The sequence below is a fragment of the Symphalangus syndactylus genome, chromosome 1, assembly GCF_028878055.3.
Source record: "Symphalangus syndactylus isolate Jambi chromosome 1, NHGRI_mSymSyn1-v2.1_pri, whole genome shotgun sequence".
Taxonomy (NCBI): Eukaryota; Metazoa; Chordata; class Mammalia; order Primates; family Hylobatidae; genus Symphalangus; species Symphalangus syndactylus.
The window spans coordinates 92,295,457-92,314,830 of record NC_072423.2 but is presented as its reverse complement, the minus strand read 5'-3'; the positions used below and the strand labels follow the sequence as shown (position 1 = coordinate 92,314,830).

Genomic DNA, 19,374 nt, shown 5'->3' with positions numbered 1-19,374 from the left:
GTGCGCATCTGTAGTCCCAGCTACTCAGGAGGCTGAGGCAGGAGAATCGCTTGAACCCGGGAGGTGGAGGTTGCAGTGAGCCGAGATTGTGCCATTGCACTCCAGGCTGGGCAGCAAAAGCAAAACTCCATCTCAAAAACAAACAAACAAAAAAGAACTTCGATGCATGCCCCGTCTTGCTGGAGATGATAGATTTAGTACAAATTGGAAAATGTCCATCAGTATTTTTCTTTGTAAGCACTGTCAGTGCAGTGACTCTCCTTTTCATTTAACTCATGAAGATATTTTTGTTTGTTTAGGAATCTGATCAGTCTTTATGTTTATTTGTGCTGAGCTCTTTGAAGCAGACTAGATTTTCCTTCAAAAGAATGTTTATGGCCGGGCGTGGTGGCTCATGCCTGTAATCCCAACACTTTGGGAGGCGGAGGCAGGTGGATCACAGGGTCAGGAGAGTGAGATTGTCTTGGCTAACTTGGTGAAACCCCGTCTCTACTAAAAATACAAAACAAAATTAGCTGGGCATGGTGGCCTGTAGTCCCAGCTACTTGGGAGGCTGAGGCAGGAGAATGGCGTGAACCCAGGAGGTGGAGCTTGCAGTGAGCCGAGATTGTGCCACTGCACTCTAGCCCTGGGTGACTGAGCAAGACTCTGTCTCAAAAAAAAAAAAAAAAAAAAAAATTATGATTAATCAAATTTCCCAAGAAGAAAGGGAAACAATGAATTTAAACTAAAATGTAATTTGTGGTTTACATGCCTAAGAATATTCTAAAAAAAAGATTCTCCTACTTTCCACCTACCTAAAAATATTTAGGTTTCAAAAAAGATATATTTTAGTAGGGTTTTGTAAAGAAACTTTCATACTGAATAGTACTTAAAAAAAAAAAGCAACCGGAAGCTGTACTCACAATGAAGTCTAGTCTGAGTGAGAGAAAATATTAAGGTAAATAGAAATAGAAGATGTGTCTGGTGGCAATACATATATTACATAAATCTGGATAAATTGTGGGGTATTATTTTGAAATTACTGTAAATGAAACCAAATTTCTATACAAATATTTTATTTCTTTTTAAATGATTTATTTTTTTTGTATACTTGATCACTGTTGGAAAATATACAACTATTTCATAACCATTCTTATATTGTAACCTCTAACAGTCTAAATTTGATTGCTTTCAGAATAACACTACTCTCTTCACTTCTTCTTTAATCCACCTGTAACATTGTTGAAAGTGAAGGCAGCATATTAGCACTTTCTTTTTTCCAGAAATGATTCAGATTTCCCTAAATCAGGGCTTAACTCAGAAGAGCTTTGTAGTATAAACGTCTAAATGTCTGTAGTCTGGTAGAATTTGTTTGCCCACTTAAAAAAAAACAGTCTGCTTAATATTTCTAATGAGAGACAGCTTTTCTCTTTCACAATATCCTGATTTAAGACCTGTGACACACACCAGGTAGTCCATTTTCATGATCAGAAATCCTGTAATAACAACACAGCAGCTGGACTGGACCTTTCAGTCTTGCAACATGAAAATGATCAATGGCATCTGAAGGTAGCACTGACTCCTGGAGAGAGAGTTTTTCCCATCAGGTTTGCTCTATTAGGACTAACTAGCTTCCAACAGTCTTGTGTTTAATCATATTCTTTGACTATGTACAAAGCATGGCCACAAACAATGAGGTTGTTGTTTTCCTTGACAAAGTATCTTTTGTATGAACCAGTTGCATCAGCTTTTGTTTTCACACCATGAGGTTCTATAAAGAACTAGGACATATTGTTCCTCCTCCATTATCTGCCGACTATTTCTCCTACCCTGACACAGAGCTTAGCAAGGAAAATGCTGGATACAAGTGATTTTATGCAGGTTCCCTAGCAAGTGAACCCAACAGAATCATGGCTGCCACAAAACCATGCCTAACTGCCTTTCAGAGGAGCATTTAAAGACTTAGCAGCAGTCAAACCTCAGGTTGGTAGCTCCATCCAAACTTTGATCATCATGAATTCTGTCTGTTAAAACTACAATTTTTTTTTTTTTTTTTTTTTTTTTTTGAGATGGTGTCTCACTCTGTCACCCAGGCTGAAGTGCAGTGGTGCGATCTCAGCTCACTGCAACTTCCGCCTCCCAGGTTCAAGCAATTCACCTACCTCAGCCTCCTGAGTAGCTGGGATTACAGGTGCGTGCCACCATGCCTGGCTAATTTTTGTATGTTTAGTAGAAACGAGGTTTCACCATGTTGGTCAGGCTGGTCTCGAACTCCTGACCTCATTATCTGCCTGCCTCGGCCTCTCAAAGTGCTGGGATTATAGGCATGAGCTACTGTACCTGGCCATCTGTTAAAACTTCTTTGTGACCAATGTTGAGAAGAGTTTGGAGATCTTCAGTGGTTAAAAATATATATGTATCTTGATGCTACCAAGGCTTAATCTGGGCCATAAATGTGTTTAATGTCAGGAAACACATAGCTGTGTTTAACCTCAGGAAACAGCAGTGTAATTAACACAAGGTGCCAAGAACTGATCTCTCAGCAGCCAGAACTCATGATGACAAAACTCACAGCTGAGTGTTGTGGTGAATTGTGATAGTTTCCTTTCTGTTTTGGGAGGGAAGTGGAGGGAGTTCTTTTTTCTTGATGATAATTATTACTTCCTTTCATTGCTGAGTTTTCTTTGTACCTGTTGTCAATTCTTCCCACATGATCCAATTAGCTCTCAGTACAGTTCTCCACAAGAGAAACCACATCAAGTAACCTACCAGTTCTTGTTTATTTTGCTTGGACACATCTGTCCCAGAGATGGCCCTTCTTCCTTCTGTGCTGGTTGCTCCTTGGCCAATTGCATGGCTGTCATCCTGGACTCCTCTTTGCTGTCATCCTTTGAATTTCCTTTCCTTCTCTTGGATTGCATTCTCTGATTCTGTGATCTCTTAGTTTTCTGTTTCTTTGCTCTTTCTCTTATTTAGGTAGATCACATCCTCCAGAAGTTGCTTTAGGTTAGAAACACAGTACAATGGGAGAGGATAATGGTTATGGCAGTCCTCAACATGCTAGGCTCTGGAGTCACAATGCTCCAATCTGGATTGATAAGTGCATTATTTTCCTATTGCTGCTGTAACAAATTGGTACAAAGTTAGTGGCTTAAGACTCCACAATTTATTATCAACAGTTCTGTGGGCCAGAAGTCTAAAATGAGTTTCACTGGGCTAAAATCAAAGCATTGACATTCTTTTCTAGTGTCTGTAGGAGAGAATCAATTTTCTTGCCTTTTCCAACTTCTAGAGGTTACTGGTATTGGGGGAACCAGCCCCCAGTATTTCAACGTAGGTTCTTTTCTATTTTCCCTAAGTATTGGCTGGTCTGAGAAATAAAGAGAAAGAATACAAAGAGAGAAATTTTTCAACTGGGCCTCAAGGGGTGCCATCACATATTGGTAGGACTATGATGACAACCCCCAGCCGTAAAACCAGCAAGTTTTTATTAGGGATTTTAAAAGGGGAGAGGGTGTACGAACAGGGAGTAGGTCACAAGGATCACATGCTTCAAAGGGCTATAAAGATCACAAGGCGAAGGCAAAATTAGATTACTGATGAGGGTCTATGTCCTGCTGTGCATGCATTGTCTTGATAAACATCTTAACAGGAAACAGGGTTCAAGAGCAGACAACCAGTCTGACTAGAATTTACCAGGCTGGAATTTCCCAGTCCTAGTAAGCCTGAGGGTACTGCAGGAGACCAGGGCGTATTTCAGTCCTTCTCTCAACCGCATCAGACAGACACTCCCAGAGCGGCCGTCTATAGATCTACTCCCAGGAGTGCATTCCTTCCCCAGGGTTGTTCCTTGCTGGGAAAAGAATTCAGCTATATTTCTCCCACTTGCACATTCATCTATAGGCTTTCTGCAAGAAGAAAGATATGGCTCTATTCTGCCCGACCCTGCAGGCAGTCAGACCTTATGGTTATCTTTCCTTGTTCCCTGAAAATTGCTGTTATTCTGTTCTTTTTCAGAGTGCACTGATTTCATATTGTTCAAATACACATATTTTACAATCGATTTGTACAATAGTGGGCCTGAGGTGACGTACATTCTCAGTTTATGAAGATAACATGATTAAGAGATTAAAGTAAAGACAGGCATAAGAAATTATAAGAGTATTAATTGGGGAAGTGATAAAAGTCCATGAAGTCTTCACAATTTATGTTCAGAGATTGCAGTAAAGACAGGCATAAGAAATTATGAAAATATTAATTTTGAGAACTGATAAATGTCTATGAAATCTTAACAATTTATGTTTTTCTGCTGCGGCTTCAGCTGGTCCCTCTGTTTGGGGTCCCTGACTTCTCACAACATACTGGCATTCCTTGGCTTATAGTCCCCATCTATTTTCAATGCTAGAGCAATGGCTGGTTGAGTCTTATATTGCATCGTTGTGACACTAACTCTTCTGTCTGTCTTCTACCTTTTAAGGAACTTTGTAATTACATTGGGCCCACCTGAATAATCTAGGATAATTTCCTCTTTTTTTCGTTTTTGTTTTTTTGAGACAGAGTCTTGCTCTGTTGCCCAGATTGGAGTGCAGTGGCGTGATCTTGGCTCATTGCAAACTTTGTCTCCTGGGTTCAAGTGATTCTCCTGCCTCAGCCTCCTGAGTAGCTGGGATTACAGGCACCTGCCACCACACCTGGCTAATTTTTGTATTTTTAGTAGATATGGGGTTTCACCATGTTGGCCAGGCTGGTCTCGAACTCCTGACCTCGTGATCCACCCTCCTTGGCCTCCCAAAGTGTTGGGATTACAGGCGTGAGCCACCGCGGCTGGCCGATAATTTCCGTATTTTAAGGTAAATTGATTAGCAGCCTTAATTCCATCTGTAAGCTTAATTCTCACTTGCCATGTAGCCTGATATATTTATAGATTACTAAAATTAGGACATGGACACGTTTTGGGGCTTATTATTCTGCCTACCAGTTATTCTTTACACCTGGTACTAAGTTGTTATCCTGGAATCTCCCTTCACTGTCATTCTGGGGAGATTCCCTTCTAGTCTCTCTAGTACTAGAAGGCCCGTTTTCTCTATCTCATGTCTTCTACTTTCTCCATTTACTCCCCTGTTTTGGGGGAACCATTTTCAGCAGCTTTCTGTAAGAGGATGCATGGGAGGTAAATTCTTTGAGATCCTGTATGTCTGAATTATTTGTCATTTTACCCTCTCACTGGATTTGATACTTTGTCTGGGTATAGAATTCTAGGTTGGAAATGGTTTCACTTCAGAGTTTTGGAGGCATTGCTCCATTGTCTTCTTGCTTCCAGAATTGCTTTTGAGAAATCTGAAGCCATCCTGATTCCTGATCTTTTCTCCATTTCCTGTTTTTCTCCCTGCTCTAAATGTTGTAATATCTTTTTTTTTTTTTTTTTTTTTGAGATGGAGTCTTGCTCTGTCGCCCAGGCTGGAGTGCAGTGGCGCGATCTCGGCTCACTGCAAGCTCCGCCTCCCGGGTTCACGCCATTCTGTTGCCTCAGCCTCTCCGAGTAGCTGGGACTACAGGTGCCCGCCACCACGCCTGGCTAATTTTTTTGTATTTTTATTAGAGACGAGGTTTCAACAGGTCTCGATCTCCTGACCTCGTGATCCGCCCGCCTCGGCCTCCCAAAGTGCTGGGATTACAAGCGTGACCCACTGCGCCCGGCCCTAAATGTTGTAATATCTTTACCCAATGTTATAAAATTTCATAGTAATGTGCTTTTGTGTAGGTCTACTTTTATCCATTAAGATGGGACTCAGAGCACTATTTCTTTTCTTTGTTTTTTTTTTTGCTTGTTTCTTTTGAGACTGAGTCTTGCTCTGTTGTCCAGGCTGGAGTGCAGTGGCACCATCTCAGCTCACTGCAACCTCCGCCTTCCAGGTTCAAGCAATTTTCCTGCCTCAGTCTCCCGAGTAGCTGGGATTACAGGCGCCTGCCACCATGCCTGGCTAATTTTTTGTATTTTTAGTAGAGATGGGGTTTCACCATGTTGCCAGGCTGGTCTCAAACTCCTGAGCTCAAGCAATCTGCCTGTCTTGGCCTCCCAAAGTGCTGGGATTACAGACGTGAGCCACTGCACCTTGCCGGATTGTTCTGGTGTTTTTTTTTTTTTTTTCTTTCCCCCTTTGGTTTCTATTTCTTTATTTTTTTGCTATTCCTTTTGGGAGATTTCCTTGACTTAACTTTATCTTTCAACCTTTCTATTGAGTTTGTTTTTTCTACTATATTTTTATTTTCTATGAACCGTTTTTATTTTCTCAATATTCCATTATTTTTTATGTACCACGTTCTTATTTATTGGATACAATATGCTGTCTTATTCACCAATGACAATTTTTACACTTAATCTTAGCCAAAAGACTGAGAAGCAATAGTTTTTAAAAGGATGTCTTCTTTTCTAGATATGGTTTCTGTTTCTCCAGATTGCTTTTTTTTTTTTTTTGTCTCTGTCTTCAATTTTAGAGGCCTTCTTCAGATGTTTGGTATGTTGGTTGTATGCTCGTGGTTAAAAGTGCACTTGCCTGGCTGGGTGCGGTGGCTCACGCCTGTAATCCCAGCACTTTGGGAGGCCGATGCTAGTGGATCAAGAGGTCAGCAGTTCGAGAGCAGCCTGGCCAATATGGTGAAACCCCGTCTGTACTAAAATACAAAAATTAGCCAGGTGTGGTGGCAGGCGCCTGTAATCCCAGCTACTCGGGAGGCTGAGGCAGGAGAATGGCTTGAAACCAGAAAGCGGAGATTGCAGTGAGCTAAGATTGCGCCACTGCACTCTAGCCTGGGCAACAAGAGCAAACTCCATCTCAAAGACAAAAAAAAAAAAAGTGCACTTGCCAGCCATCATGTTCAGTTGAATTCAAAGAAAACCAACTCATATTACTTAGTGTAAACTAAAATAGTTAACAAATTATATCCTAAAAACAAGGTCTGTTTGTTAAATGTTGTGTGCCCTAGGTTTTTAAATTACAACATCTAAATACAATTTCTGCTCTTAAATTTGTTAAGCTAAATATGTATTGCTTCTTTTTATTTTAGAATACTTAAAGCATTTTAAACATTTCTTTTTTTCCAAGAGAAATTACAAATAACACTTCTGTCAAGTGGTACTTGTATAAAGCCATCTTTCTTATTTTATAATTTTGGTTTTTCTGTTTTATACACTTAATATACTCACTGTCTTACTATCAGGAAATTATTTTGACCAAGATTTATTATTCAACTTCATAGGTTAGGAAAGAGATGCTAATTCTTTCTACCTATGTTTTCCTTGTTACTATTCTCTTACCCTCTATATATACTGGCCTCTAATGTATACTGTAAAATCATTGTGTTGTTGACATCACTTAATTATGATTTATATAAACAGAGTACCTCACTTCATTCTTGCTGTGTTGCTGAGGATGGAGCCCAATGGTGCAATCTTTGCTCACTGCAAATTCCACTTCCTGGGTTCAAGTGATTTTCCTGCCTCAGCCTCCTGAGTACCTGGGACTATAGGCATGTGCCACCAGGCCTGGCTTATTTTTGTATTTTTTTAGAGATGGGGTTTCGCCACGTTGGCTGGGTTTGTCTGGAACTCCTGGCCTCAAGTGATCCACCTGCCTCGGCCTCCCAAAGTGCTGGGATTACAGGCCTGAGCCACCACACCCAGCCGAGCATCTCACCTCTTTCATACTGTGCTGAACAGTTTCAGTTTGTCAAAAAAAAGTGGGGGTTTGCTACTGGATGGAGCTCTGAGTCAGTGGGGGTGGGCGTAGGGGCAGTGGCTTGCTGAATTTGAGTTGCACTGCAGGATGATCTGGGTGGGCTGTTTGGAAGTTCCCAGTATTGGTATCTTTTGTTGTTTGCATTTGGGCCAGATTCCCCAGAAAAGTCTTCTGGAGTCTTGTGTGGAGGGTAACGTTCTGGGAACAGAGAGGAGTAGGAGGTCCGGGAGTCTCACATTTAGCATGTTTACAGTCTCTCAATCCCTTGTTTGTGGTATAATACCCACATTCTCACATGTGCTTCTAGGTTTCTAGGCCCCTAAGCCTTCTGTTGTACTCTCTGCAGAGAATAAACTTTCAGACTTCTTTTGGGGGTCAGGGAGGAGGTTCAGGGACCAGCTAAAGCTCTCTCCCATTCTTTCCCACTTCCAGAGGTACCTGGGTTTAATATGTGATCCTTTTGGAGTATTCTTTTGTATAATTAGGGTTTATCCTCAGCTTTTTCCTCTGCTGCCTTAGGATTTAGTGTTTTCTGTATTCTTTTGGAATTATGCCTTAAACAAATGCCTTAGTTTACTTTTAGTTGAGTTTCAGGAGGCAGTAAAATTGGACATATATTCAATTTTTACCCGGAAATTTACTTTACTTTTGAAACACTTTTTTTCCTACTACAAACAAGTCAGATATCCTAATAATTCTAAGTATAACATCACTACTATTTATAGTTGAGTCATTTATTTAAGAACATGTGAAGAATACCTCCATCCTCCATGCCTGGCAGGACCAAGCACTGGGGATACAGTGATGAACAAGACAGCCGAGTTCCTTGCTTTTATGGAGGTCATAGGTTACTGACTACTCAATAACAATTCCTCCCTGACTCCACCTTTGCTTTTAGAGCTCCCCATTGGCCAGCCAAGATCTTGACCATCCTGGCATCAGCTCCCTGTCCTTTCCACAGCCATGCTCTGAGGATTTATATACTTTGAATACCCACATAGTGAATCCGGTTTTCCATCTTTGGTTCCATGTAAATTTCAGGCCAGCTGGCTCCAGCCATAAATTCTTTCCCCATCCAGTCCTCTCCTCCCCTCTTCCCTACCAATGTTTGTTGACTCCTTAGTTTGGCCAGGGAGGCCAAGGGGCATGTGAGGTATCCCGAGCTGAATGTTCCTGCTGAATGTGCAGCCTGTACTCTGAATCCTGACACAGAGTCTGACCCACCCTCTTCTTTGTTGCAGGTCAGAGATGTCATCGTCGCTGCAAGCGTTGCAGGAATGGGCTTGGCAGCCATGAGCCTTATTGGAGTCATGTTCTCAAGAAACAAGCGACAAAAGCAATAACTGAAAAAGTCTGTCCTGTCAGCGATGACTTTATACATCAAGGGGGTCTTGTTTTGCTAGAGAGTTTGGGGTTTGGTTTGTGGATTTCATTGTGATTTATAATAGGCTTATTTCCACAGAATAAAATAAAGCACAACGAGGGAGGATTTTATTCGGGGAAATGCAGCAAGAACTGCCTGGTGTGAAGTCTGTTCAGGGAACAGCCGGGCTCTCTTCCGGTCAGGGATTTTCTTTCACTTTCTTTTTGCGTGCTGTGTTCTTTGCATTGCAGGAAGCAGAGTCCAACTCCAGTTATCTCAAGTAGAGGGCGTTTCTGGTCGTCAGGATACATGTGGGGCGGAAGGGAGACAGAAAGACGTAATACACAAGAACAGAAACCAGCAGACAGCCGGGACCCTTGGCCTGGAACTAGATCTAGGATGGCCTCTGAGACTCAGCAGCTGGAGTCTGTAGATGTTCAGCCGAGTTGAAAAAAAAAAGTCCTCGGCTATAAGGAAATTTAGTATGGGTGCTTGCCAATATAACTAAAATTTCCCGTATTTTCCTCTGCTCTACACGTCTTTCCTCTGCCTTGTTGCTTCCATCTCCTTGGCACTCCTGCTTCCTCACCGCTTCTGCTTGCCATGATCCCCAAGTCTCTGACCCACCTTCCTGTCTGCTTCTCTCCTCCCACATTGGCTCAGATTCTTTCCCCGCTGTCTGTGGGTCCACCCTCCCAGTGGTACCTCCAGGAGAGAATCTGATTGGCTCAGTTTGCCAGGTAACTCAACTTTCCCATTGGCTACCTTCGGGTCAGGTGATCTCCACTAGACCTATCGCCTATAGCTGACGGTGGGTCACATGGTGCAAACGTTGCCTGAGAGCTTAGTGGGTTAGGGGTGTGGCTGGGCTCATGGCTGATGTCCCTGCTGCTGAGCCCTTACAGGTCAGGCTGGGAAAAGGTGCCATGTTGTGTGGCTGGTCATTTGAGGTCTTGCAGCTGTTGCTTGCTGGGCTTGGCAGGTGTTCAAAGTGACCATTTTTCTGTTTTTTTTTTTTTTTTTTTGAGACGGAGTCTTGCTCTGTCCCCCAGGCTGGAGTGCAGTGGCGCAATCTCGGCTCACTGCAAGCTCTGCCTCCCGGGTTCACGCCATTCTCCTGCCTCAGCCTCCTGAGTAGCTGGAACTACAGGCGCCCGCCAACACGCCCGGCTAATTTTTTGTATTTTTAGTAGAGACGGGGTTTCACCATGTTAGCCAGGATGGTCTCGATCTCCTGACCTCGTGATCCGCCCGCCTCAGCCTCCCAAAGTGCTGGGATTACAGGCTTGAGCCACCGTACCCGGCCAAAGTGACCATTTTTCTGAAGGGTTTTTTTCTGAGTATTCCTCAGATGTACTCCCCTGGGGCCGACGGTCCTTCCTTCCACAGGGCGATGCTTCCCTACTTGCTTGTGAATGTTTCCTTCATCTCCAGGTTGTCTGGGGACAATTCTGTCTTTTGGAGGCCTGGGCAGGATTTACAAAGGGCTCCATGCCAGCTCCTTCCTGCTGGGTCCACATGGTGTAGGGTAAACACCTGCCCATTCATGTCCTAGTGTTGATAGAAGAATCATTTTCTTTCAGTACAGTTTCCTTTTTTTTTTTTGTCCCAGCTCTTTAGATGTAGCACTTAATGCCAGTTCTCGAGCTCCCCAAACTTAAGGGACACAGGTCAACAAGCAGTAGGTCTTTGGAAGCTCTCTCTCTCACATGGTATAAGGTGAGGAGGACACATAGAATGTAAACCTCCAAACTAATTATGGGGGAAAAAGGAATGAGAAAAACAAACACAAGGAGGCAAAATAAAAACACCTGGTTCAATGAAAAACAACAACAAAGCAAAACAAAAAAACCCAAAACCAAATCACACAATAAATGAGAAAAAAATTACATAAAGCCGATGACATGTATAGAAATAAAAAAATAGAATGGAGGAACTAATTCCAAATATATAAGTAATCCTAAGTGGACGAAATTTGCAAAGTAAAAGGCAAACATTACACTGGATTAAAAAACAAATCCAGGGAATACAGTTTACAGCTGATACATTCAAAATATAAAAACATAGATAAAATATAAATAAAATCTGTACAGTGGTGTCTGCCTGTAATCCCAGCTAGTTGGGAGGCTGAGGCAGGAAGATCCCTTGAGTCTAGGAGTTAGAGAACAGCTTCGGCAACATAGCGAGACTGTCTCAAAAAAATATATATATATACACATACACACACACACACACACACACAGACTGAAATGGAAATGATAGACATTTTGCATGACAACTAGTCTGATGTGTTAAAAAGTTATCCAGGAGAAAAATCGGGGATATGTGAAAGCTGCCCTAGATAGAAATGTTACATGCAAAACAAGTAAATGCGAAAACTGTAAGAGCTATCTGGGATAACTGGAAAATTTTAAATAGGGACTGGATATTAAAGAATATTAAGGAATTATTTACTTTATTAAGTGTGATAATGGCATTAGGCTTATGCAAGCACATGCCCTAATTAAAAAAAAGATGCAGATAAAGCAAATGTGGCAAAGTAATAAGTTTTTAATTGGGGCAGTGGGTAGTTATTGCACTATACTAGATTTTCTGGTACTTTCTGTGTGTTAAAAAACTTACCAAACATCTTTAATAATATCTGAAATTGCTGGGCGCTGTGGCTCACGCCTGTAATCCTAGCACTTTGGGAGGTCGAGGTAGGCAGATCACCTGAGGTCGGGAGTTTGAGACCAGCCTGACCAACATCAAGAAACCCCGTCTCTACTAAAAATGCAAATTTAGCCGGGCATGATGGCGCACACCTGCAATCCCAGCTACTCGAGAGACTCAGGCAGGAGAATAGCTTGAACACGGGAGGCAGAGGTTGCAGTGAGCCAAGATCGTGCCATTGCACTCCAGCCTGGGCAACAAGAGCAAAACTCTGGTCTTAAAAAAAACAAAACAAAAAAAATCTGAAATTTGAACTTGAGATTTGAAATAAGACTTCTAAATCGACTTTAATCATATAATTGAAAAATTAGAAGGATAAAAACGATATGCTAGGTAAATACAAACTAAGAACTGGTGTACTAACTAAAAGCTGGTGTAGCTATATTGATATAAGAAAATATAGGCTTTAGGCCGGGCGTGGTGGCTCACGCCTGTAATCCCAGCCCTTTGGGAGGCCGAGGCAGGCGGATCACGAGGTCAGGAGATGAGACCATCCTGGCTAACATGGTGAAACCCCATCTCTACTAAAAATACAAAAAATTAGCCGGGCGTGTTGGCGGGCGCCTGTAGTCCCAGCTACTCGGGAGGCTGAGGCAGGAGAATGGCGTGAACCTGGGAGGCGGAGCTTGCAGTGAGCTGAGATCGCGCCACTGCACTCCAGCCTGGGCAACAGAGGGAGACTCTGTCTCAAAAAAAAAAAAAAAAAAAAGAAAGAATAAAAGAAAATATAGGCTTCAGGGGACAAAAAGATTCTGATAAAAGTTTTAATTCACTAGAAATATATAACTTGCTTGCATTTAATAAGTCTCAAAATAATGAAACTTTTGACTGATTGCAAAGAGGAATTCATCATCTGCTGTTTATAACAGAATACCTGAAAGTGGGTAATTAATAAGAAATGATTTGACTTCTTATAGTTCTGGAGGCTGAGAAGTCCAAGGGTAAGGGGGTGTGTCTGGTGAGGGTCTTCTTGCTGGTGGGGACTCTCTACAGAGTCTGGAGGCAGCACAGGGCATCACATAGTGAGAAGGCGGAGTGTCCTAGCTCAGTTCTCTCTTCCTCTTTTTATAAAACCACCAGTCCCATTCCTGTGATAAACCACTAATTCATTAACTCATTAATCCATGAATGGGTTAATCCATTCATGAGGGCAGAGCCTTTATGATCCAATCACCAATTAAAGGCTCTTTTTTTTCTCTTTCTGTTTCTTTCTTTCTTTTGTTCTTTCTTTCTTTCTTTTCTTCCTTCGTTCTTCCTTTCTTTCTTTCCTTCCTTTCCTTCTTCTTTCTTTCTTTCTTCCTTTCTTTTTCTTCTTTCTTTTCCCTTCCTTCCTTCCTTCCTCCCTTTCTCTTTCTTTCTTCCTCTTTCTCATTTTCTTTCTTTCTCTTCATTCCTTCCTTCCCTTCCCCCCTCCCTTCCTTCCTCTTTCTTTCTTTCTTTCTTTCTTTCTTTCTTTCTTTCTTTCTTTCTTCTTCTTTCTTTCTTTCTTTCTTTTCTTTCTTTCTTTCTTTCTTTCTTCTTTCTTTCTTTCTTCTTTCCTTCCTTCCTTCCTTTCTCTTTCTCTCTCTCTTCCTTCCTTCCTTCCCCTCCCTTCTTCTCTCCCTCCCTCCTTCTTCCTTCCTTCCTCTCTCTCTCTCTCTTTCTCTCTCTCTTCCTCCCCCTCCCTCCCTTTCCTTCCTCCTCCTTTCTTTCTTTTCCTTCCTTCCTTCCTCTTTCTGTCTTTCTTTTTCTTTTCTCTTTCTTTCTTTTTCTCTCTTTTTTCTTTTCTTCTCTCCTTCCCTCCCCTCCCCTCTCCTCCCCTCCCTTCTCCTCCCCTCCCCTCCCCTCCCTTCTCCTCCCCTTCCCTCCCCTCTCCTCCCCTCCCCTCTCCTCTCCTCCCCTCCCCTCTCCTCCCCTCCCCTCCCCTCTCCTCCCCTCCCCTCCCCTCCCCTCTCCTCCCCTCCCCTCTCCTCCCCTCCCCTCTCCTCTTCTCTCCTCTCCTTCCTTTCCCTTCTTCCTTTTTTTTTTTTTTTTTTGAGATAGAGTCTCACTCTATCACCCAGGCTGGAGTGTAGTGGTGGGATCTCGGCTTACTGCAACCTCTGCCTCCTGGGTTCAAGCAATTCTCTTGCCTCAGCCTCCTGAGTAGCTGGGATTATGGGCATGGGCCACCATGCTTGGCTAATTTTTCTATTTTTAGTAGAGATGGGGTTTCACCAAGTTGGCCAGGCTAATCTTGAACTCTTGACCTCAGGTGATCTGCCCGCCTCGGCCTCCCAAAGTGTTGGGATTACAGGCATGAACCGCCACACCCTGCCAAAATCCCCATCTTTCAATACTGCCATATTTGGGATTAAGTTTCAACATGAATTTTGGAGAGGACAAACACCATCATAGTGGGAGATCTAAATATACCTTTCTAAGGAACTGATGAAGGAAGGAAACATAAAAGTCTATAAAGATATAGAAAATTTATCAACAAGCTTACTTAATGACCATATATAATATAATTGTGGAATACAGATTCTTTTCAACTGCACACATGGAATATTGATGAGAGCTGAGCATATCTTGGGTCTTAAAGCAAGCCAACAAATTTTAGATTAGTAACATAGAAATAATCTTCTTTAACCGTAATGCAATTAATTCAGGAATCAATAGCAAGAGATAACCAGAAAAACCCTATACTTTCAGGAATTTTAGAAAATACTGCTAGATACATTATGAGTCAAAAAAAGAAAACTAATGGGAGTTAGATAATATTTAGAGCTGAATGATAATAAAAATACTAGATACCAATATTTGGACCATGCAGCTAAAGGGGTGCTTAGAAAAAATTTTATAGCATAAATCCTTACATTAAGAAAGAAAAAGGTGACTGGGTATGGTGGCTTATGCCTGTAATCCCAGCATTTTGCGAGGCTGAGGTGGGAGGATCGCTTGAGGCTAGGCGTTCAATACTACCCTGGAGAAAAGAAAAGAAAAAGAGAAAGAAAGCAAAAGAAGAAGAGAAAAAGAAAGAAAGGAAGGAGAGGTGCAAGTTAAGGAGTTAATTATCCAATTTAAGAAGACAGAAAAAGGGGAAGACAATACAAAGATATGAGCAAAAATAAATGAAGAAAAGCAAGCATATAAAAGAGAGAAGTCACAGCAAATGATTTAGGAGTAAAAAAGAGACCACAACTATAGATGCTACAGAGATTAAACCAGCAAAAACAAATATTGATAAATAATTACAAAAAATTGGAGAATTTTGATGGAATTGATACATTCCAAGAAAAATGTCATCAAAATTGAACCAAGAAAAAATTTAAAAATCTAAGCAGTCTTTTGCTCATTAAAGGATAAATCAGTAGTTAACACTTTTTCCACAAAGAAATGGTGTGCCTGGATGGTTGTACAGGTGAGTTTTACCAAGGATTATGGTAACAAATGAGTGAGACCTTTATGGAGAAAATATTGAAGGACATTGAAGAAGACCTCATAAACGGAGAGAGATATATCATTCATGGATAGGAAGCCTCAACGGCATAAGTATGTCAGTTTCTTTCAAAATTCACCTATAGTTTCAATGTGATTCCAAACCAAATCCCAACAAGGTCTTTCCCGGAATTGGAAGCCAGATTCTGAAATGTATTTGGAAAAGTAGAGAGGCAGGGTTAGCTATTTCATTAACAAAGAAGGAACATCAGGCAAGGAGACTTGTGTTATTATTAAGGCTTATTATAAATTATTATTGTGATCAAGATAGTGTATTTTTGGTGCAGAGATAGTTAAATTGGCCAATGGATTGAGCCAAATTTCCAAAACAGACCCACAAATAAATGAAACTCTAATTTACAACAGAGACAGTACTGCAGATCATGGGGGGAAAGGATGAACTATTGAGGGATTGGCAAACTTTTTTGGTAAGGGCTAGACAGCGTTATGTGGTGTTCACAGCGTCTGTTGTAGTTAGTCACCTCTGCTGTGGTAGTGTAAGAGCAGCTATTGACAATACTGTGAACAAATGATCATGGATATGTTCTAATAAAACTTTATGTGCATTGAGATTTAAATTTCATATAATTTTCATGGGTCATGAGTTATTAGCTTTCTTTTTATTTTTCTCAGCCATTTAAAATGCAGAAACCATTATTAGCTACTGGGCTGTGCAAAAACAGGTGAAGGAGACCAGGCATGGTGGTTCACACCTATAATCCCAGCACTTTGGGAGGCTGAGGCAGGAGGATTATTTGAGCTGGGCAACATAGTGAGACCCAGTGTCTATTATAAACAAAACAAAAACAGGTGAAGAGCTCCATTTGCTTGTGGGCTATAGTTTGTTGATCCCTAACTAGTAAATGGTATTCACATATAACCACATGGACTTTGCACTGCACAGAAAAGGTCAGTTTGGGGAGAATTTTAGACTTATATGTGAAGGACAAATGTCAATTTTTATTTTTATTTTATTTTTGAGACAGAGTCTTGCTCTGTTGCCCAGGCTGGAGTGCAGTGTGGCATGATCTTGGCTCACTGCAACCTCTGCCCCCTGGGTTCAAGCAATTCTTGTGTCTCAGCCCCTGAGTAGCTGGGATTACAGGCGTGCAACACCACGCCTGGCTAATTTTTGTATTTTTAGTAGAGATGGGTTTCACCATGTTGGCCAGGCTGGTCTTGAACTCCTGACCTCAGGTGATCCACCCACCTCGGCCTCCCAAAGTGCTGGGATTACAGGTGTGAGCCACCGTGCCTGGCCAAATGTCAATTTTTAGAAGCAAATGCAGGAGAATATCTTTATGACCTTACTGTAGTTCATAAGCACAAAAAATAAAGACAAAAAGTAAGGTACAAAGAGATAAATTTCATTACATTAGATAAGAACATCTGTTTATCAAAACATACCATGGGGCGTATTAACAGTAACCTGTTCAGTAATGGTGACACACTGGGAACACCCCTAATATGGTTTGGTGGTGTCCTCACTCAAAATCTCATCTTGAATTGTAATTCCCACATGTCAAAGGCGGGACCAGGTGGAGGTAATGGGATCATGGGGGTGGTTCCCCCATGCTGTTCTAATGATGGTACGTGAATCTTGTGAGATCTTATTTTTATTTATTTATTTATTTTTGAGATGGAGTCTTGCCCTGTCACCAGGCTAGAGTGCAGTGGTGCGATCTTGGCTCACTGCAACCTCTGCCTCCCGGGTTCAAGCGATTCTCATGACTCAGCCTCTTGAGTAGCTGGAACTACAGGTGTGCACCACCAAACCCAGCTAATTTTTGTATTTTTAGTAGAGATGGGGTTTCACTGTGTGGGTCAGGATGGTCTTGATCTCTTGACCTCATGATCCACCTGCCTCGGCCTCCCAAAGTGCTGGGATTACAGGCATGAGCCACCGCACCCGGCCAATCTGGTGGTTTTATAAGAATCTGGCATTTCCTCTGCTTGCACTCACTCCATCCTTCTGCCCTGTGAAGAAGGTGCCTGCTTCTCCTTTGCCTTCCACCATGATTGTAAGTTTCCTGAGGCCCCCCTGGCAATGCGGAACTGTGGGTCAATTAAACCTCTTTCCTTTATAAATCACCCAGTCTTGGGTATTTCTTCATAGCAGTGTGAGAATGGACTATATACAACCCCCAGTGATTGTTGACAGGAGTCAGGATAAGTAAACTGTGGCACATTCCCATTTGCCACATGGGAATACCATGCAAATGAATGAATAGCTATGGCCAATCAACATGGGTATGAAACCTAATATTGAACCAAAAAAATTGTTATGGAATGCTTGATGTTTGATTCTACATTTACAAACTTTAAAAATTATAAACTAAATGTATATTGTTAAGGATTACATTTATATATTATTAAGGGATGTGTTTAAAAAAAATTTAAAAATCAATAGGACAATAGAGACAAAATTCAGGAGAGTGGCTACAACTGCATTAGGAGGAAGAGGAACACAGGGTTAATTTTTTTGCTAATAGCTTCATTGAGGTATAATTTATAGACTGTTGACGGTGATTGTGACACCTCTGTTCTTGTCTTCTGGGTTAAAATAATTTTAACAAGAGACACAACTGTAGAGGAACAACAGAAAGCAATTTATTGCAAAAGAGAAAGAACACTCTGAAAGGTGAGTGTAAAAAGAAACAGCTGAAAGTAGTGCAAAGATAAAACACACTCTGAAAGATACACTCTGAAAGGTACACCCTGAAAGATAAGTCAGAGTGGGCTAATCAAGAGTGAGTCAGCAAAGACTGGCTCTGAAGGGAACTCTCTTTATGAGAGTCTTACATGATTATTCATAGGGGGTGGGAAGAGGTGTGTTCCTAGTAGGCATGTTCTGGGTGGTCCTCTGGGTGCACATGAGCAGTTGCTGTACCTGCTTGTTCATACATTTCGTGTCTCATTACCGTCTTAAATCTCTACCCAGGGGTGTGTTTTTTACTATTATAATGAGCAAAGGGTCATTCTGAGGACAAGCAAAGTGAAAATGCACATGCTCTCTACAGGGGAAAGTCCCCAATGAAGGTAGTTCTGCTTGGATGAGCTTGATTACAATGTGAGTGCTGAGGTTTATTGTGTTGTTGGTGCGGTTGCTGTGTCCCAATGAACATGGTTACAGGGCTCATTGTGCTGTTGACAGTGTGGTTGCCATGTCCCAAGGACGTGGTCATCTCCTTGACTATCTATCCTGCCTCAGTACCATATAGTTCACTTACTAAAGTATATAATTCAATGCCCTTTAGCATATTCACAGTTATGAAACCATTACCACAATCAACTTTAAAACCTTCTCATCACCTAAAAAGAAATACTGAACCTGAATCCCCTAGCCCTTCCATCCCTAAATAATCATTACAATCATGAATTTACTTTATGTCTCTGTGTGTTTTCCCATTCTTGACAGTTCAAATAAATGGAATCATATACTATATGGCTTTTGTGACCAGCTTCTTTCACTTATCATGTTTTCAAGCTTCTTCTATATTTTAGCATCTATCAGTACTTCCTTTTTGTGGCTGAATAATATTACATCATACAAATATACAACATTTTGTTATTTATTCATCAGTTGATGAACATTTGGGTGTGTCACCTTTTGGCAGTTATGAATAATGCTGAGTATTAGTCAGGGTTCAAATGGGAGGTTATCTATCTATCAAGATTTCTTTTTTTTTTTTTTTTTTTTTGAGACGGAGTCTCGCTGTGCTGCCCAGGCTGGAGTGCAGTGGCGCCATCTTTGCTCACTTCATGCCCCGCCTCCTGGGTTCACGCCATTCTCCTGCCTCAGCCTCCGGAGTAGGTGGAACTACAGGTGCCCGCCACCACGCCCGGCTAATTTTTTTTTTTTTTTTTTTTTGTATTTTTTAGTAGAGATGGAGTTTCACCGAGTTAGCCAGGATGGTCTCAATCTCCTGACCTCGTGATCCGCCCGCCTCGGCCTCCCAAAGTGCTGGGATTACAGGCGTGAGCCACCATGCCCCGCCCCATCAAGATTTCTTACAAAAAATTAGCTCCTGCAGCAATCACGGAGGCTGAGAAGTCCCACCATCTGCTGTTTGCAGGCTAGAGACCCTGGAGACTCAGGAAAGGCAGTAGTATCATTCCGTC

General features: G+C 41.7%; 1 protein-coding gene across 3 annotated transcripts in view; it reads left to right on the top strand.

Moving 5' to 3' along the window:
- The window catches only part of PLAAT3 (phospholipase A and acyltransferase 3), a 40,150-nt gene extending 30,917 nt beyond the window's left edge, over nucleotides 1-9,233 (top strand). For all 3 annotated transcript variants that reach the window (XM_055295997.2, XM_063642770.1, XM_063642773.1), the window contains one exon: nucleotides 8,960-9,233. In XM_055295997.2, coding sequence (XP_055151972.1) covers nucleotides 8,960-9,061 — 102 coding nt within the window. In that variant the 3' untranslated portion in view covers nucleotides 9,062-9,233. The remainder of the gene's footprint in view (nucleotides 1-8,959) is intronic.
- The last annotated feature ends 10,141 nt before the right edge of the window (nucleotides 9,234-19,374 follow it).